General features: G+C 34.0%; 1 protein-coding gene across 2 annotated transcripts; it reads right to left on the bottom strand.

The window, feature by feature from the left end:
- Positions 1–11,351: 11,351 nt before the first annotated feature.
- On the bottom strand, positions 11,352–15,593 carry LOC133816918 (BTB/POZ domain-containing protein At3g44820). 2 transcript variants are annotated; one of them, XM_062249258.1, is made up of 4 exons: positions 14,800–15,593; positions 14,367–14,436; positions 12,707–13,915; positions 11,352–12,605 (listed from the first exon to the last, which is right to left on the bottom strand). In XM_062249258.1, exons 1-4 carry the CDS (start codon positions 14,853–14,855, stop codon positions 12,012–12,014), a joined length of 1,929 nt encoding a protein of 642 aa, XP_062105242.1. In that variant the 5' UTR covers positions 14,856–15,593; the 3' UTR covers positions 11,352–12,011. The 2 variants fall into 2 exon arrangements, with proteins under 2 accessions (XP_062105242.1, XP_062105243.1); XM_062249259.1 differs by lacking the exon at positions 14,800–15,593 and having other exon boundaries at positions 12,707–13,902.
- Positions 15,594–21,495: the final 5,902 nt, after the last annotated feature.

Below are 21,495 nucleotides of genomic sequence, written 5' to 3'. Positions count from 1 at the left end.
GGTAGCCATTTCCCCCTTATGTGAGGATGTTATCGAGACTCATCGAGGCATATCGAGGTAGCCATTTCCCCCTATGTGAGGATGTTATCGAGGCCCATCGAGGCTCATCGATGCATATCGAGATAGCCATTTCCCCCCTTATGTGAGGGTTTTATCGAGGTCCATCGAGGCATATCGAGGTATACAAATAATATAATACATAAGGATTTATCGAGGTCCATCGAGGACCATCGAGTCCTATCGAGGCAGACAAAAACCCAGAAAAAAATCAAGAAATGAACGAAAATTCATTCCGACAATGAAAAATTACAATAAAACATGAACGCATACATAGATCTGTTCGAAATAGCAAAAGCAATATTGATAAACAAGTTTCCTCACTACATATAACAAATATATACTTACCCATACGATTTTTGATCCGAAATCCAAAATGAAGTCCTTGCCTTGAAAGGATTCACAAATTGCCCTGAAATAAGCTCAAAAATTTGTATAGATTAAGCTGCTTTTTTTTTTTTTTTGTACAAGAGCTTGAGAGATTGAGAGGAAAACGTGAGAGATAGAGAGGGAGAAGATAATGGGAGAAAAAGAAGGAAATTTATGATAGGGACATTTTTGGTAATCCAAATAATACTAGAATAAAAATGTGAGATTTTTTTCTATTGGTATAATTTATACGGTGCCACTTAATTAAAAGTCAAATTTCCCAAATAAAAGATATATACTCCCCTTTTTGGGCCCCTTCAGAATATGAGTATGTAATAAATAAATAAATAAATAAATAAAGAAGAGATGAATAATTTGGGTATAATATTATTGGGGTTGGAATGGGAAGAACTTTCAACCCGCTATTTTCGGAAACTTTTTGACTGTATTACTTTTTCTATTGAAATAGCTATTCCTATGATATGACAATGGTACATTGGAATTGGAATGAGACCATTCCAATACTTATTCTTGTGAACCAAACGGCACCTTATACATTATATATTATATATTATATATTACTTGATCTTTAAGTTTTCACACACTTGACCTTTTCTCACAGGATACCATGGTCACTGCTTAAAACTTTGCTATACATATAAATATTTCTAGATAACTCTAGAAAATCTGTAGAAATGGAGAGGCCCAGCTAGAACAGTCTGAACGCACAGTTATTAATTATAAAGGTCTCTCTTTTGCTTTTTTTTTTTTTTTTTTTCTGGAAAGGTCATTATTATTATTATTAAGTCACGAATATATTATTCACTAGCAACATGATAATTTATAGAATTTATTAATTATTTTTATTAAATTTATATAATTATTATATAAATTTTAAATAAATAAATAATAAATATATTAAAAGAAAAATTATATCAAAATATTATTTATATTTTTTAAATATTTATAATTTAATAATATTTTTAAATATAAATGATAATTTTTTAATAAAAATTAAAATTATGTAATATATATTATTATTATGAGATTTTATAATATTCAAATTTATATTAATATAAGTATTAAATATCAAGTTTTGTATTAAATATTATTAAAATAATAATAATTTGAATTTATATTAATATAATTATTAAATATATAGTCATATATATAGTAAATATTATTATAATAATAATATTTTTTAATATTTGAATTTATATTATTATTGTGTTTATATATTATAATAATAAAACTATATCAAGAACAAGAATAATGAGTATGAGTCCACGCGGCGCGGCTTTTAAGAATGTTTTATATTATAATGTTAATCGATACTATTATTGTTTTATGTATTTATATTTTTTTTTGGACTTTGTGTTTTTTTTAATTATCTGTTTGCATCTTGTATTTTAAAAAATTTATTTTTGGACCTTATATTTTGTAAAATTATTCAAATAGACTCCTAAACTCAATTTTGATAAAGAAAAAAGAGATTATAACAACACAGTTAGCAGAATGAATTTATTTTTGTTCTGAATTGTTAGTTTGATTAATTATTTGTAATTTCAGTTGAGAAAACTTTGACAAAAATCGGGTTTAGAGTTCTATTTGAACCATTTTACAAAACATAGGATCCAAAAAATAATTTGTCAAAACACAGGGTCCAAACAGGTAATGGGACAAACCACAGGGTCCAAAAAAATATAAACTATTGTTTTATATATTATAATAATAAAACTATATAACTTCTTAAGATCGATGTATATATAGATAACTTTACTAAATTTGAAATCTTCTCCATATATAATATAGGCAATGAAATGTACTTGTATGTAAAAAGTATGTTGATAACGAAAATTCTTGGTTTTAAGAGTTTTTTTTATTTTTCTCGTTATCTTAAACAGAATATTCTTATATTTAACATAATATTCTTATATTTAATAGTACATCGTAAACATGACTATAAAATTTAATAAATAAATAAACAAATTAAAATAAGATATTTTTTAGATATTTTACAATAATAATTATTTAAAAATAATAAAACCATACGTTTTATAACTTAAATAAAATTTAATTAAACTTAAACTTCACGTATTAGAATAATATCATATTAAATATATAATATAATATAATCTACTATCAACTAGCGACAAACTTAAATTTAAAATCCACGTATGATATTAATATTATATTAAACATATGATATATAATGTCTTGTTGTCACCTCCAAATTCAAAAACTAGAACAAACATAAACTTAAACAAAAATTAATTAATTGAAATAGGATATTTTTAAGATATTTTATGATAATTTAAATAATTAAATCATATTTATTAAAAATAATAAAGGCATACATATCATTTTTTATCTTATAAATTTGTGTGATAGTTTATTTTTTATCAAGTGATTGGAGCTATTTTTTTTCATCAAATAGTTTATGCATGTATACTACTGTCTATGTAACGCCCTGGTTAGCCAATACCGTCACACTATGTACTTTAAATAGTGCTTAACTTGCTAAACGAGTCATTAGGCCATAAACATGCATCTAAGTGTTATTAATGGGTCAGGGTTAAAATCTCGGTCAAAAGGAATGGATATATTTTACTAAAAACATTAAACTATGCATGGGATCCCATAAAAGTGTTTACAAAGTTGTTTACAATCCAAAATGGTCATTATAGTTCAAAAGTTACAATCCGCCGACCTAGGCGGCAAAAATAGGGTTAAACCCTAGTTCCCCTGAGAAACACATTGGTCGTGGTGGTCAAGCAGTCGCATATGTACATATCACCACCTAAGCTCTCCACTTAAGGCTGGGTAAGCTTTTCTTTTCCTTTACCTGCACTACATAGCACCCGTGAGCCAAGGCTCAGCAAGAAAACTTATTATAGCATGTATACAATATAAATAAATGATCATGTAATCATTCTAGGGTCCTGCACCCTGGATTGTTGACTATTAAGTCGTTCTGGGGACCAGCGCCCTAAATAGATGACTAGTAAGTCATTCTGGTGTCATGCGCTCTGAATAGATGACTAATAAGTCTCTCTGGGGTCCTACGCCTTAAGCCATATACTATCAAGTCATCTGAGCCTTTTAGCCCTGGCTCTGAGTAACTAGTCATAGACTAACTAGCCAAGCGCTTTAGTTTTCTTCAACCAATAGGTTGGCCAAGCATTTAATGCTCATGTTGATTAGATCTAATCATTCCGACCTGTGTTTAATACGCTAATATTGTAACGCCCTGGCTACCCCAGAACAGTTACGGTGAACGGTGGACCGGAAATTTGACTCATTGCCTGAGTCCTTTGGTCAAAAACGTGCTCTAAGTGTGATTAACAAGTTAAGGTACAAAACCAATAAAAAAGAAATGGAGATTTTATTACAAACTGCTCTGCAGAGCTAAACAAAACATTTACAAGTGGTTCTCAGTACAAAATGGTCAGTACAGTTTCAAATTTACAATCCCGCTGACCTAAGCGGCAAAAATAGGGTAAACCCCCTAGTTCCTCTGAGAACACCATGACCGTGGCGGTCAAGCGGCCGCATATGTACACACCACCACATCAGCTCTCCACTCAAGGCTAGGTGAGCTTTTCTTTCCCTTTACCTGCACCACATAGCACCCATGAGCCAAGGCTCAGCAAGAAAACATAACACTTTTCAATAACATTATCAAATGATTATCATTATAATCATACTAAACATAAAGCTTTCAACAAGAAAATGAACATCACATGATTTTAGCGGGAGAGTGGCTGTTAAGTAAGCCACTAGCCTCCAAGCTCTTTATTCTAGCAGGAGAGTGGCTGATGGGTAAGCCACTAGCCTTCAAGCTCTGTTTTGTAGCGGAAGAGTGGCTGATAGGTAAGCCACTAGCCTCCAGGCTCTGTTTGTTCATCGACCCTCAGGGTCGGTCAGGCATTAATGCTCCTTGAGTCATTCAATGCTAATGGTCGATTAGATCTAATCTCTGTTGGCTTGCGTGATTCACACTAAGGCCGTTCTGACAAGTAAGTCAGCGCTTCCTGACCTGTGTCCAGTAACATTGCCGAGCCTGACAAATAAGTCACAGCCTCACAGCTGATACTAACACTTTTGTCGATTCTGTACTCAATCCATGTCCATATTTATACAATCAACATGCCTCACAAATATCCATGCATGTCACACTTTGGGTGCAGTTTTCTTACATCCGGTTCGAGCAAGAACAAATAAAAGAGTGACCCTGAGAATGATCGACTTTTTGATCCTTTAGCGGTTACTTGGTCATAACCAAATTATGGGATTCCATCAATAAAATGAATAATAAAAAGTTCCCAAACCAAAACCTAACCTCCGGGACCTCAAACACTACTCAATCGGGTAGTAGGTTCAATCCCGAGGCCTTAGACTTGAATCCCCATGCTTAAAAGCTCACTTTGCCCAAAAATGCCTTAAGGGCCGCGGCCCTCCTTGGCCATGCCGCGGCCCGCCCCTCAGACAGAGGCGCCTAAACCCAGCAGCCACCAAGGGCCGCGGCTCACCCCTGCCATGCCGCGACGCAACACCCAATTCAGCCAAAAACCATGTTTTTCTTCCTCTACGATTTCTCTTAGAACCAACCCTTCAAACCCAGTTTAAACAACACCCAAAACTCTTTCAAACACCCATCTAACCACCAAGCATCACCCATAGCTATCCCTCATCATAACCCAAGTAAAACATCCCAAGAACTCCCCTTAATTCCAACTTTCCACACCTAAATTAAGAGCTGAAATCCATGAACGGAAATAGAGCAAAACCAGTAAAACATTTGATAAAACTCACCTCAAACCTGGAATTGAACCCTCTCCAATGGCTGAACCAAGTCTATAGCTTAAACCCCTTGATCTCCTAGCTTAGTTCCACCCCTTGAGCTCAAAATCTCCAAAGGAGAAGCAAAGAAAATGAAGAGAAGGGAAGGTACGGGAAGGATGAAGCAAACTCTGTTTTGGGTTCTGTTTTACAGCCTTCCATACATCATATATATCCAAATCACAAATGACCAAAATACCCCTAGGTCTTTAAAGGTCTCTAAAGTCAACCCAAGGGAAATTTTGACATTTTCCACCTACACCGTTAATGATAATTAACGCTTCCCAATTCCCGCTAATCTCAATATTCTCAAACACCAATATTTCACATCCTGTTACCCTTTAATACCCGGTAACACTCTAAACATTAAAAGCACCCTGAGACTCACCCCGAGCCCCGAGCTTAAGCCTGTTATGACCAAACCGATATTTAACATTCCTTGATCGTCTCATGCCAAATGGCTCGAACAAACCCACATCGTAATGTGGTCTCAAATTATATCACCAACATGTGAACAAATAATCAATTTACCCTCAACGGGTCAAATTACCATCACACCCCTGTATAAAGAAATATGGACACATATGCATGCATTTCACATCATATCATAATATAATCAACATATACATGCATTTAATCAATTAATAACATAATTAAGCAAGTACGGCCCTCCCGGCCTACTGTTCACGCCGTTAAATACATCGGAGAATTCGGGGCATTACAAATATTGCTCTTGACTCATAAGTCAATTCCATACAACCAGCGCTCAGTACCATTGCTGAGGATGACTAATAAGTCAGAGCTTCACGACCAGTACTAAACACCATTGTCGTTTTTGACTATGAGTCACAGCAACATTATTGATTTCGTCGACTTTTTATTATTGTGAATAATTATATTGTATAACATATTTTTATATAGTATTATTGTTTGAAGTTGACTTGTATTAATATAAATTTATGATATTTTAACAAAACTTAATACATGTTATACAATATAATTTAATATAATATTATACAATACAATAATCGAGTAAAATATTGCTAAGAATACTGTTTGGTGAGATGCCCTCCTCAAGACTCCACCACCTTGGCATCTTCCCCCTCGGGATTCTTCATGCTCAACTCCAGGGGTTGCAGGGACTCTTCGCGAGCAAGACACTTGGAAATTTCTCTGTCACAAAATTGGCCTCCTTATTGTTCTTCCAAAATAGGAAGAAGCAATTGAAAGTCGCACTCTGGAACTTGGCTAAGTTTGAAGAATGTGACTCATTTTCGCGCTGGAGCTCTTCCTCGAGAAGTTTCTTCTCCTCCGAACTCTTCTCTCTGAGCTGCCTCATCTCCTCCGCCGACTTGAGTTGCTGCTCCTCAAGCTCTTTGACACAAGCATCGAGGCTGCCCTTCTTCTCCTTAAGCTCCTACAGGTGGTGCTTGAGCTTTGCCTCTGACTCCTCAAGCACCTTGATCATTTTGCCCTTATTATCGATCTCGGTGTTCTTGCTGTCGAGGTCCTTCTACAAGTCTTGAGCAACTTGGAATTGGAGAGTATGGCAGTCCTTGAAGTTTTTTGGAGTGTCCTGCAATTGCCTCAAGGCCTCCTCAAGTTTTACTGCCTCGGTGCGGGTGTTGGTGAGAGTTACAACACCCTACAGAAATAAAGCAAGATGAGACTAAGCACATAAAAGGAGTAAAAGAGCATGAGACTTACAAGAAAATTGAGAAACATATCAAGAGCAACTTACCGAAAGGATCTCGAATAGTGCTCATCTGAGATCAGAGTCGACCGACGAGTTTCGATGCTTGATGAAAGCATCAACACTCATCAAGTGTTGAGCAAGGGTCTGGACTCAAGAGGAGATGGAGTGAACAGTTGCCTTCAACTTCCCATTTCCTCGCTCCTTCTCAGTAGCGAGGGATCCATTCCATGAGCACGGGAAGGAGTGGCCTGGTGGACTAATGGAGACCCCCGAGTAGGGGAAGGAGTGGCTTGCTCAGGAACGGTAGCAGGAAGAGTGACTATCGGTTGGCTAGAGGGCATCGTCGGGGAAGCAGCAAGAGATCTCCGAATAGGAGAAACACTCATCTGCTGCTTTTCTGTCGGTTCTTTGCAACCAACCCCCGAGGCCACCTTTCTTTTACTACCCCCTTTGGTCAGGGCTGGAGGGGAAGCATAAAGATTAAACATATCTAATCAGACACGTTCGACTGCAGTCAACAAATGCAAGTGTATTAGATTACAGAAATATAGAAACGGGTAGTACACGTATGCAAAATATTATATGACATAGAAGATTTTTCAAAACAGCCTAAACGTGGGCTAAGTTAGGAACTCCCTAGTCTTGTCCCGGTGATAGAAGTAAAAGAACCTAGTACCCTTGTGGCCTGGGTTCAACTTCAAGACGATTAAGTAATGGCCCCCATGAGGAGTAGGAGCGGCCCATCATTGATCGCGATAAAGGATAAATAATGTTGAAAGCAATAAGTATTCGTTTGGTGTTATTTGAAAAGGAGCGAGGTCGAAATAATTTGCAACGCTCCTAAAATAATGATGGAGGGGGAGAGTGGCTCGTGCTTGAATATTATGCCTCGACCATGCACCATACGCACTACCAAGACTGTGTGCCCGCTAGTCGGGTTGAGGAAGAACTAAATCCCCCTAAGTCCATATCTTTGGGGGTACTCCCCAAGTACCCAGCTCGAGAGGGTACTGGTCGGGGCCACATACCACTTAATCTGCTTCCTCGAGCGGGCTTTTCTTTTCATGATGAGTCTTGTGACATCAGTAATCTGATCGTCGTCAAATTCATTCTCATCAAAAGGCACATCTTGAGGTTGTGCCTACGGTTTCCCTTGTGGCTATTGTTATTGCTCGAGTTGTTTTCTTTCTAGTTGTTCGGGTTGTTGTTGTATGGGATGCTCAGCATTTTACCCATTGGTCGCGTACCTTGCACCCTAAGGATCTGTAGCAGATCTATGTCTAGTCATTTGCTTGATCCTAGCCATATTTGGGGAACAAAAAGCATCAGTTATGGCCTCTTCAATAAACAAAGACCTGCTCGTTGCCCTCCCGCTGGTCGGAACTCTGACTGGGAGTGGATCAACAGAGTCAGGATGTACAATAAAAGTCCAATTATTTGGAAGGAATTTCCTTATTCCTTATTCTAATTCCTCAATCATCTAGCAATATTCATGATCGGGAACAAAATGAAAATCATAATGAGAGTGCTCACCAGATTCATCAGATGGTTCCAGAATATCACAATTGAGGTCAATATCTGGTCGACTCTGTTCCACTTCATCGATCAGCCTATGTGTGTGCCTAACTAAGTATGAGTTTTTCGAGAAACGTGATTCTACACTCGAGTAGAAACTAGATTGGATACAAAAGGCAATTAAAAAGTTTTTCGCGAAAACTTTTCTCACCAAACTTTATTAGAAAAGCAAAAAGTACTTCCTTGAGTTTTAAAAAATCTTCTCGAAGCCAACAACACAATTAAGAGTAACTCGAAGCCTAAAATCATTTTCCCACTCCACAAACAGACATTTTCCCAGAAAATCAACGATTTTTGCAAAAAATAGTCAAGTTTTTACGTAAAAATCAAGGACATCAAGAACGCACAAGTACGAAATCTTCAAAAATTCATGGAAACTATGCGACAAGCTGTAGGAAAGAGTCACGCAAACACAGAAAATGAAGTTAGAAACTTATTGTGATGAAGATTTGATTGGAAAACTTAAAGAAAAAGGGGATTTTTAGAAGAGGAAATGAAGAGCAAAGTCACGGCCTTGAGAGGATTTTAGAGAAGAAAGCTTGAAAAGTTTGAAAGTGTAAAAAGTGAGAGGTTATAGGAAGACCTATTTATAGGCAATGGCTCGGGTACGAGCAAATGACGTCATCTTGGAAAAATCCATCATGATTTCTAGGGTGATGTGATGTCATGCGCATGGGTTGGTGAAAAGGTGCCTCGTTTTTCGCTAAAAAGGTGCAATGATGGCAGAGTAGGAAAGCGTGTCAGACGCCTAGGAAACCCAAAAACCATCAATTGCGTATTCGAGGAGGCGTGATCATTGCCTATAAAAGCAAAGCTATGAGTAGTAAAGTAATATTCAGAAGGTGAATAAATACTTACCTGGTCGAAGATTGGAAGTTTATCCAGTGTTGGTCGCCCTAGGATAAACTTGGGGGGGCAAATGTTTAACCCAATTTTAGACTTGATGACATGACATCTAAAAAAGAGACATGTGGCATTACACCGCATTAAATTCATAGAGCTGGTTGGAAAGAGTAGCTGCTTGAGAGAACTACATCAGAATATAGAAGTTTATTCAGCAAAGTTCAAGTAATCTGATCGATAATGGAGCAGGCTAGTACCATTCCATGAAAGCTGCTCGGAGTGCAAGACCTGCTAGATGAGCAGGACACTTTTACTCGAAGATCCGGATTTCACGAGATACCAATGAATATCCCAAGATATTTATGTAACAAATATTTAAATTGTAATATTCTCGTGTTATTTGAATTTATAATTGAATGTACTAATCTCACACCTACATGTGTAAGGCCTAGATTCGTTTGTAATGGCCCATAGCCCACTAAGATTCTCTATAAATGGGGAGTTCATTCAATCATTAACCCTAAGTGAAAATTACAGAAGAAAAGACTAGAGATTTCTTTTATACACACTTTACATACAAAACCCTTCGAATTGTATTCTTTTCTTAGCTTAAGAAACTCACTTGAGCATTGTTTCTTCTTGATCTTGAGCCTAAGTCTTCATTGATAAATACAAGTGCAAGTGGACGTAGATTATTACCAACTCTTGGGGCCGAACTACTATAAAATTATTTATGTCGCTTACTTGATTTCAATTCGTTGAATTCTTATTTCGTCGTAGAATCATGGACGTATATTTATATTTAAGTAAAGGATGACCTTCTAGAAAATGACGGGAAGGACAACAACGGCACATGAGGAATAGAGATATAGGGTTTCAGAGAAACTTATACTTTATATAGACATTCTTTTAAATTGCAAACATATATGGCACATTTGGTCCCTAAACTACACCCATTGATACGATTTGGTCCCTTAAGCTTCAATTTTCAGAGTAATTCTAATGTTCTAACGTGGCCATTGATATTTGAATGAGTGGCTGATAATTTATAGACCAAACGCATCATAGTTCACTAGTGTTGTGTCCCTTTGCCTTCACAATGTTCCTCAACAACTCCAAACTAACTAGGGACAAAGCTAACATTTTTACGACCAAACCCCTCTCTCATTCTCTTATTCAATTTCTTCGAGGCAGTTGTTGATATGGGTTTCCTTCATACGAGTTTGGCTTAAATTCTATTCAGAGATTGATTGGTTATTTCAAAAACCTCACTTCCATTAAAGTTGCAAGCTTGAGACCATATGAGACTTGTATTTCCAGACAAGTTTTGTTTTTCAATGAAAGATTGACTTTGTTTTTAAACAACAAGAAGATGAAGATGATCGGTTAGAGGAGTTGGCAATGACAGAACAAAAAGTTAAGACTTGTTCATTTTTAGAGAAAGTCAGTGAAGCACTTCACTTGGAAGTAATCTATGAAGCTACAAACTGTAAACTATATAAATGTATACAATCTTTCTCTGTTTTGAACCATTTTCAACCTCTCATTCAAAACGTAAGAAGAAACACATAAGAATCATTTTCCCTTCTTTTAGTTTCGAATCAAAATCTCCATAGAAATGTGCCCAAGAAAGCTTCTAGTTTTCTTAGTTTACCTCGAATCTCAAATTTTGATCTAACCCTCGAGTCATAGGCAATTAGATCAGAATAATAATAAGATAAAAAGGGTAGTCGGTACTTGGCATTTGCATTAGTAGTTTTTGAAGCTTATAAAAGAAAAATGCAGGGTGATAAATAAATGCCCATATCAACATCATATATGACTCATTATCTCATTATGTTAGTGCATCAAAGTTTTCTAAACCAATTGTAACATTTGGAAGATAACGATAAATAGCAGAGGTCCATTATGTATGTATGTCTTTGATGTTTCTATCAAAGCAATTATTAGCAGAAACTTCAAAAACATCAAACAACAACAACAATTTATTATTAATTTACATATCCATTTAATGTCTAAGCGTGCTTATGTTTCAATAAACAAGTTATTAGCTCATAATTATGCTAATATATATTTATCTTCACATTGTTTGAATAAATTTACAAACATGTTTTGCAAAGATTTACACGTATAAAGCCCGAATTAAACACTAAAACATATTATGAAAAGGAACATAAACAATTCCTCTTTTCTATCTATGAAACAAAAACAAGGTATATTTACTTGTATCCACTTGTGATCAAAGCATTTCATCTGCAATGGCAAATCTAACCTCTTTTCCTGATTCAGCACTGCTGGATTTCGATTGAGTAATGATGAAAAGAATGTCGCAAAGTACCAACACAATCTAACTTGAAAAAAATGATGAGTTACCTCACTTATCATTGACAGTTGCAATGCAATGCGTGTATAAACTGTTGAAGTATTGCCCTGTTCTTCTATGTTTGGTCCGCAGAAAATCCGGAAGGAAAGGAATGAAAGCAGCTCAAACCAGTCGAAAATTACACTCAAAAGAGAGCTAAGTATGAAAAAAATTCTTCTCCTTCCTTAAAACTTTCTGAGTACCAAACAGAGGCTTTAGTTATCATGGGCAGACTTCTTTTTTTGCTTATATATTATATACTAGCTCTTAAAACAACGAGAAACTTTTCCGGTGTCTAGAATGACCGGAAGTACGCGCCTGCTCGACGGATGATGCTCTTGGAGTGGGCTCACATGCAACAGATGCTCTAGGAGTGGGCCCGGTAATCTCAAGAGTCTCTTGTTGAGCGTCAGACGGCTGTGGAAGAAGCTTACACCCAAATTTTCTAGCGACTAAGCAGGGAGAACCAAGGGTGCTATGAGACTTGCTCACTTTTTTCATCTCCTCCTTGATTTTACTAAATTCTTCTTCAAGTTCACCAACTCTAGACCTCATCCTTTCCATATCTACCTTCAGAACTTGGTTCTCTCGCACAACAGTTACCCAACCGTCTCGTTGCACAATCTGTCCAGCTGTCTCAATTGTGGGAGCTGCAGGGGCACTTTCATTGTCCAAGACGTGGAGGCAACCAGCTAGAGCGGTCCTCAAATGCATCTGCTCGAAGAATAAGACTTGAAGAACAATCCTAAGTGGTAATCTTTCATTTTGGGATGCATGAGCGCATGCATCTATAGAAAGTCTCTGGAAGTCAATGAGGTTGCAAAGTTCTTCTTTCTCTTTCTCTGGGAGCCAAGGGTGTGCCTGCAACAATGCCATGAGCAATTATCAACTTTATAAACATATTTCTGATTCTAGCATGAGCAACATCTTACAATGTTCCAGTGTTAGTCTAGAATTAAAACCTTAAAGTATATATCCAGTGCTCGATAAAGCCCATCATGCAATGATCTTGCAGACCCCGGTGTGGCCTCAGCTAGAGAACGAATCTTTGCAGGCTTTAAATTCACATCAGAAGCAACCTCTGCAATGTAGCTATCTATCAGCTTAGCAACTTTTCTTACCGGTGCAGATGAAGGCGATGTTTCCAAGTCCTGTGATGTTGGAGAAAATGACTCAATCCTAGTTTCTGTCGACATAAAGTGATAGACAATCCTTTGAACACAGTCAGTATTATACAACGCATCGGCATCCGAATATGTAGGAATCAGAAGACCATCTAGGGTTGCTAGTTCAAGTTGCATCCCTATTCTCCTCTCTAAACAATCCAAACATGATTGATTGACTCCCAGAATCAAAGCCACACGAAGTAGTCCTAGTAAAAACCGACAAAACACTTTCCCCTTTTTCTGGGGAAGTAGTCTTTCAATGCTTTCCAGTACAGCCTTTTGATCATGGGCAACAGGTTTCAAATTAAAACTTGTAACCATTCTAGTTACGCTACTTTGTCCGTTGTGCCATCGGCCCAGACCAGGAAGGTACTTTCTTGCATAATACATTATAGCACCTACAAGGTTTTCATGTCGTATACCCCTTGCCTCCATTGTCTTGATAAGTCTCTCAAACAAAACAATGCCGAGATATGAGATGTCTTCGAACCACCAGTCAGATTCCGAGCTCTGAATTCTTGCACCGGTATTTATTCCATTCCACAGAATGCTTCCACCGGGGCTTTGTAGACTACCATACATCATCATCGGCCAACCAAACAAACTAGGATCTGTACAAACCATCACAGACAAAGCATTCAAACATCTGTTTACTATCTGGAGCTTCTCTGCTCTACTTATCACTGGCTCAGAGCTTTGGAGAGCCAAGATGCAATCTTTCCAATTGTGAAGTATATTTTTATAAAAGAAATTCTCAGCCTTAGAGAGTAAGTTTCCTTCTCCATAAGCCTCTGTCATTTCAAGGTAGTCTGCAGCACAATAAACCATTACTGTGTTTCTTGGAGTCAATTCGATCTTCGCACCATAACAGAATTTAGCTGCAATCAAGAAAGAGTCAGGGCCACCGGGGAATTCTTCCAGATTTGTATTGAGGATCTTTGTGTTGGTACTTTGAGATTCTTCATAAATTTGTGCCATCTTCCCGCATTTTGCTATGAGAGGAAACTGGAGAGTTTATAGATTGTGATAACTAATAAGTCTTACTTCTCATTCAACAAAGCAACACTACATCTTATTAAAAGTGATGACACTTCCTTTTGATATGATGGCTTTAAGAGAAATGAAAACACTTCATATTATGCATAATTGACCGAAACAACAATGATTTGAAAAGCTTGAACAAAATCAATGAATAATTTTTGTAATTTTTGGAAAAGATACATAAAAAATCTTATAAAATTTGTATTGAGCTAGCTTATGAAACTTTTTCTTCTTTTTCACTTCTTCATAAAATATCATAATGTTATAGTCCCAAGACAACCATCCCATGAGAACTTATTAAGCTTAAACATGCATCACTCATTAAATTAACACAATTGCATGGCAAATCCTTTGAAATCTGACTAAATATGCAGTAAAGAAATATAATTTACTAATCAAAATGGCAATAACATACCTTGTGCAGATGAAAATTCACTCCATCCACAGAAACAACAATATCACTTGACAATCCCGCCTTGTAAAACCTGGCCACACCAATGAAATTGTAGATAAATGAAACCTTTAATTCCCCTCCAAAACTTATGTAATTCGATCAATATTTTCATCACTTTAAGACAAAAGCACAATTGGGTCAGCCTAATTAACGATGGTCAATTCTAGTTTTTGAATGAGATTATGTTACAAAATTGGACAAAAAGGAAAGTGATAACAAGAACCCAGTATACTCTACCCAAGTTTAAAGGTCTCTAAACTCTATACCCATAAATTATTCACAAAACCAACCCAGATTAGAACAAAAACTCAATCAAAAAAAGCATATAAGAAATGGGTTATTACAGTTATAAAAGAATTGATTAGAGAGTGAGAGAGAGAGGGAGATGCAGTACCAGTCATTGCCTTCTCTGTAAAACCCAGAATCCTTCCCAGGTGGAGGAGGAGCCATAGCTAAGCAGGCAAGCAAAGATCTCTCTTTTCTCAACCTCTCTTTAAAAGAAGTTCATCTAGGTGGAAGTTGGGCACCCAAAAAATATTCTGTTTTTATTTTAGTGAAAGAAAAAGGTTGAAAAGAAAGGAAAGGAAAGGAGAGAGAGTAGTAGTAGTAGTAGGTAGGTATACTAGTCCACAGAGTCAAATAGGGGTCATGGTGGGAGGTTTACAAGAGTGGGCCTTTACAGCTAGTAAGACTAGCTCCCAAACTGTCTCCTTTGCCGGTTTCCACTTCAACATCCCACAAATTACACAAATTTATAATAAAAATCAAAAATTTGAATAAAAGGGTACACAGATCACGACGCCAGAACTGCCGGACCCGCGAAAGAAAAAAAAAAAAAAAGTTTGTTTGTAAAGCAAGCTATATATATTTATAAGTGAAAAAAAAAGTGTAATAAACAGGAGAAGAAGAATCAGAAGAAGGAGAAAAAGGGTGTGTAAGAACGGGTGGGGGCTTTAACCGGCCGAGGACTGAGCGTGGAGACAAGGCTAATCATGGGTGGTTACGAGAAACGGAAATGGTGTCGTTTCACTGTCCCTTTCTTCCTCTGAGGCTTTTTGTCGAACATCTCGCCTGCAATCATAATCACTTTATCAAACAGAGACAGACCAGAGAGTTTTATTTAATGAATTATTATTCTGTAAAAAATGAATAAATAAATTATTGAAATCTAATTGGGAAATGGGAAATTTGAGTTTTGGACCCATTTTCTCCACCTCTTCTGGCTGCAAATCCTCCTCAGCTGGTCCCACTTTTCACTATGTTTTTTCTTTTCTTTTTTTTTTTAATTTCTTAAAATAAAAATAATTTTTTTTAAAAAAAAACTTTTTATTAAGTGTGAATTATATATATATGCTTAATTATGCTTCAAACACAATACAAGATGCCAAATTATTAAAAATAATTACAACATTAGATTTAGGATTAGGATGTTTTTTTCTTTTTGTTAAATGAATGATAACATATACCTCAAATCCTATTTCAATTATAATTTTAAGTTTATTACTCAGAAAAGAAAAGGAAAAAAAACAATATTGATGTGATATTATAGGATATAGGTAGCTTTTCTTTTAGTTCATAGTCTTAAGGTTATTTTTGACAAGATTTAATTGTATTAATCTTTTTAATTGTAATAGTAATGTGATTATTGTGGAAAGTCATTTAATATTATTTGCCAATTTTATTTTTTTTAATTTCTTTTTTTTATACTTATTTATAAAATATTTTTGGTTGAAAAAGGAAAGAAAAATAATAAGGAATAGAAATTAGAGGTGATAGAATAAAAACTATGTTTAATAAAGATAAGAGTAAAATTATAATTTGATAATTTTATATAAATTATCTTAAAATAAATAAAATAGTAAATAAGTAATTATAATTTAGATGTATATTATAAAAGTGTACTCTCTACTTTTCTTTCTAAAATTGGAGAGAATAAAATTGGTGAGACCCACTAATTTTTTTTAAATCATTTTTTTTTCAATCTCTTTTCTTTCTAACTAAAGAAACATTTTTTCTTCTTCCCTTCACTTTTCATCGCTTATTATTATTATTATTAAATCCAACCTCATATTATTGAAAAATATAATTCTTCTTATGAAGTTATAAAAGAATTGTTTCATTTAATTTTATCAAATCTAAGAAAATATTAATGGGTGAAAAACAAACAAGTTATTTTATCAAAGTGAACTTAATAATAATAATAATAATAATAAAAAAATTATTAAAAAAACATATGATAATAATATTTTAAAGGTTTGGTCCTATCCTAAAAGGAGAGCAAGAAAGCATGTTATGTCAAATTGAGCCAAGTCTTGCCAAAATTCTCTAATGTTTTAGGCCACAAAACAAAATTTCCATAATGCATATTGCTCAATCTTTATCCTCTTACAAATTATATATATAGTCTTCAATTCAATTTGCTTCCTTCTTAAAAAAAATATAAAGCTTATGATACTAACTAAATATGATAGTAGTACAAATTATATAAAACATAAACATTTTTATTAAATAAAATAAAAACGTACAACACTAGTTTGCATTATTGTCATGACAAACATAACTTCATAATATTTATGATTTTCATGACAATGCAAATAGAAATATTAATATATAGGACAATTTTTGTATAGGGCTTCACTTTAAGTCTTATTGGTGGGGATCTTCAGTGTTCTCGACTCATGAACAGTTTTCAACACGATTTTTTTTATGACCGTGTATATTGTAGCTATTTAGAGCATCCTGCAAATTTTCAAAAAATTTCGAATAGTTTACAGTACTGAAAACTAAGTTCAAACATGTTGCTTTTCACGCACATAAAAAAAATTAGTCACGCGTGTAATAACATGTTTGAACTTAGTTTTCGGTACTATAAACTATTCGGAATTTTCTGAAAATTTGCATGATGTTCTAAATAGCTACAATATATATCGTCATAAAAAAAATTTGCGCCGAAAATTATTCATGAGTCGAAAACACTAAGAGTCTCACTGATAGAACTTAAAGAGAAACCCCTATAAAAAATAATATCATATATATATATATTAGAGCTCTAGCTCTTTTTAGGTCTTGAAATTGAAATATTCGAAAAAAAATTGTTTTTTATTTTTATTTTTCTCCTTAAAAAAATTTCTAATAGCAAAACTTTGAAAAGAACGTAAAATTGTGATTTAATTTTACTTTTTCACTATTAATTTATCGTCACGTGTTTATGCAAACTAGAGAGAAAATATATAAAAAGAACACAAAAAGGTGCATCTCTATGATCATTATTAACGTAACACCCTATCAATATTAATAATAATAATACCAAATCAAAACAATTATATTAAATCATTTACTTTGAAAACAAATAATAAGTAAGAACAGTGGTAAACTATAATGACTACTAATTTTGGTCAAAAGAAATAGAATGGCATAATGAGCTATAATACGCATGTAGAAAAAATGTTTCAAATTCTTTGTGCAAACACCTAGTTTAACCCTAAAATGTACTAATGATATAGTATGATATTTTTGTTACTTTATTATGTGGGGTTCTTCTACACAAGTAAATGCAAGCATTAATTTACTAACGCTCCACCATCATTATTATTATCACGTGACCCATTCATCATAATATACTAGAGGACATATATATATATATATACATCATAATTGTTGTTATTATTATTATTATTCCAAACAAGATTTGAACCACAAAATATGTATGCATATACACATATGTTAGTGAGGCTCGGATTCAGCTCAATTTGATATGGAAACAAGTGGAATAACACCACTAGATATTGAAAGGGTTGAGATTTGTTGAATATAATGGTTAAGTTATTTATATCAAATGGTTTTCAATTAATTTGAAGTGAAAATATGATATTTTGTAATAGGCATCTATAATTAATTTTAATGGGTCTAAAGTGATACAAGATATCTAATAGGGGTGAACATTTGACCCGAAAAACTCGCAAATCCGCCCGACTCGCAACCCAAAAACTTGATTTTTTGTAAAACCCATCGAATTCGGGTGAAATCTGGTTCGAACCTGACATGATTCGGGTCGGGTTCAATTTTTGAAATGAAGGACACACAGGTTCTGGTGTAACCAAAACCTGAACATAATTAAAAAATAAATAATTTTCGAAAAAATTAATGCTTTTTTCAAAAAAAAATGAAAATTACATTTTATATGGGTTTTTTAATTAAGTTTTAAAAAATATGGCTTTTTTTTACAAGTATTATTTTATGGCTTTTTAAAACTTGTATTTCTTTCTATGGGATTTTTTCTCCATATTTTTGTAAAAAAATCATTATTATGCCATATATTTTTTCCCATAATCTGATTTTTTTTAATTAAAATTGTCCATACAAACCAAGAAAATTTTAATTATCATATTTTTGCATATTAATGACTAAAAAGCCATATTTATGAAAAAATCCCAAAAAAAAATTACTAAGGCCCAATTTGTAAAAAATCAACATTACCAAACTAACAACAAAGTTAAAAAAAATGTAAAAAAATGGTACTTTTGAAAGGTTTTACCAAGGCCCATTTTCAGCCCAAAACCCTATTTTTTGACCAATCTCACCTGAAACCCGACCAAACCCGAAACCCGAAATCACCCCAAAAACTAAAAATTTCGAACTGGATTCAATACCATTTTCCTCTACCTGAACCCCACAAAACCCGAACCCGATGCACCCAAAACCCGACTCATGTGCACCCCTTATCTAAGCATGCCCACAAAATTGAGGAGCATTTGGAGGTGTTTAGGTTACTTTTGATAAGTTAAACCTGCTTATATGGCGTTGCATCTCCACCTATAGGTGATGCATCACCTAAAGCATTGTACAAGACGATTCCCTGCAGGCGATGCATCGCCTACAGGGAGGCGACACATCATCTGACGTGTTCGTACGATTTTGTGTGTCTTAGCTCCAAAATAATGTGTTTAAAAGTTTTAATCATATTAGTTAGACTTAATGACGACGTCTATACTATAAATAAGGGTTATTAGAGTTGTAAAACCTTGTCATACTTTTACAACTCAATCTCTAACCTCGCACTCTTTCTAGCTCTCAAATAACATTCATTTTCTCCAAGAAACTCATCAAGCATTGCTTGACTTGTATGAGTTTCAAGACTTGTTAAATCTCAAATCTCATTCTATTTTGGAGAAGTTTCAAGCAACTAAATGAAGGTTTGGAATAGAGATTTTGAACAGCGATACTAATTCGTGTATAAGCCCTTAGATGTTCCCCAAATTTGAAGAATCAAGTGCTCGAATCAAATGTTGTATCTCCCTAAAACCTAACTCTATAATTGTGTTATTCTATTGTGATTTACTTCTTTAATTGTGTTCATTATTGTTAATATTGATGATTAAATATTTCTAAATTCATATTATAATCATTTAATCACTTGGTCTTTGATTATCAAGATTTACATTCATACTTCATAAACATTTAGGATTTGTAATATTAAATTATTCACATTATTCATTCTTGATTTAGAAAGTATAAAACTTTAAATCCCTAACAAAAAAATATTATTGAATATCAATGGTATCCAACATCACTTGATATAGCATATCGTGTGATTAGTATAATTTAATATTATATTCAACATATTTTAATTTAAAATTAAATATATGTGACTCGATACTAAATTACACTAACATTAAATGGTGATGGGTACTATAGTATCCTATAGTAATACCCATAGATATTAGTCATTCATTAAGTTTATTTCAAATTAAGAGGTGGATATGTTAATTGTGGTGTAATCGTAGGTTTTATTTGTTGTATTAGATTGTGCAATAAGGGAGTTACGTGGGAATTGGAACTATGATTGTCATCCACGTGAAAGTTGTAGTCTACTCGTGTATAGAATTTTCAAATTTTTGAGTTTTCAAAGTTCAAGTTTCGATTGGAGAAAAGTAATAGAGAAATGCTAAAGGCATGAGTGGTGCCCAACACCATATGAAGTTGGCACACGGTTATTAGTGTAATTTAATATCGAGACCCACACAATTTAGTTTAATAATGAATATGGAGTATTATTGACCAATTATGAGGAACCACCTCATATGATGTTTAGCACGTTAAGGTGACACTCAAAGTTTTGGAATTTCTCGGATTCAATTTTTGGATCCTTTAGTGGGTTTAAGTGTCCTTCAGATATAATAGTTTGCTTTTGGAAAAATATCAAAAATACTCTTTTTATATAAAAACAGTGGATAACAAAAATACCAATAATATATACACAGAAACCATATATTCAATTCAACAAAAATATCAATAATATCTCTATTTTAGTAGAATACTAGGACATCAATACTAATGAGCAAAAACAAAACAAAGCTAGGGAAGCCACTGTTGTGGGTACAAACGATAAGGTTAATTTTCTTTCTTTCTTTTTTTGTTTGTAAATTTGAAACCTTTTTCTTAATAAATTTAACAAAATAATTATAATATTTTTAGAAGAGCTCACCCTAAAAATAATTTAACTATGTGCCTGATGATAATTAGTGCCGGCCTTAGGCATAGGCAGGCTAAGTCTGTGCCTAGAACTCCAATTAAAAAGAGCCAAAATTTACAAAAATGCCATTTTAATACCAAAGAAAACCTATATTTTATAAAAATATCATTTTATATATAAAAATCAATATTTTCCTTGTACCCCAATGCTTTGGGGCGCACCCTAATCACAATGGATAATTAAACAAAACTAAAAATATATATAATGACATCTCCAGTGATCATTATTAGATATCTCTATGTGTTTGTTTATGCAATTCAAGTAGTGTAACTTAACAAGTATAATTCTAATAATAAAATAAAAATGAGATTTTTCATAATTATGTTATTATAAATTTTATTAAAGAAAAAAACATAATATGGAAAAAACAATTGTTAACTAACTAAATATGGAAAACATGATTAAGAGTAAAACTATCACATGAATTAATTTTTGGGAATTTATAACAAATGGCCCAAATTAAGTACATTTGAAGCCCAATGTCCCCATTTTAAAAATGGTAGCAAAATGGCCTTTTAGATCATTAATTTACTAAATTATCCTTACTATATCATTTCT

This window comes from Humulus lupulus, chromosome 2, assembly GCF_963169125.1.
Source record: "Humulus lupulus chromosome 2, drHumLupu1.1, whole genome shotgun sequence".
Taxonomy (NCBI): domain Eukaryota; kingdom Viridiplantae; phylum Streptophyta; class Magnoliopsida; order Rosales; family Cannabaceae; genus Humulus; species Humulus lupulus.
Note: the sequence above shows the minus strand (reverse complement) of the source record. Positions and strands in the feature narration are given on the sequence as shown.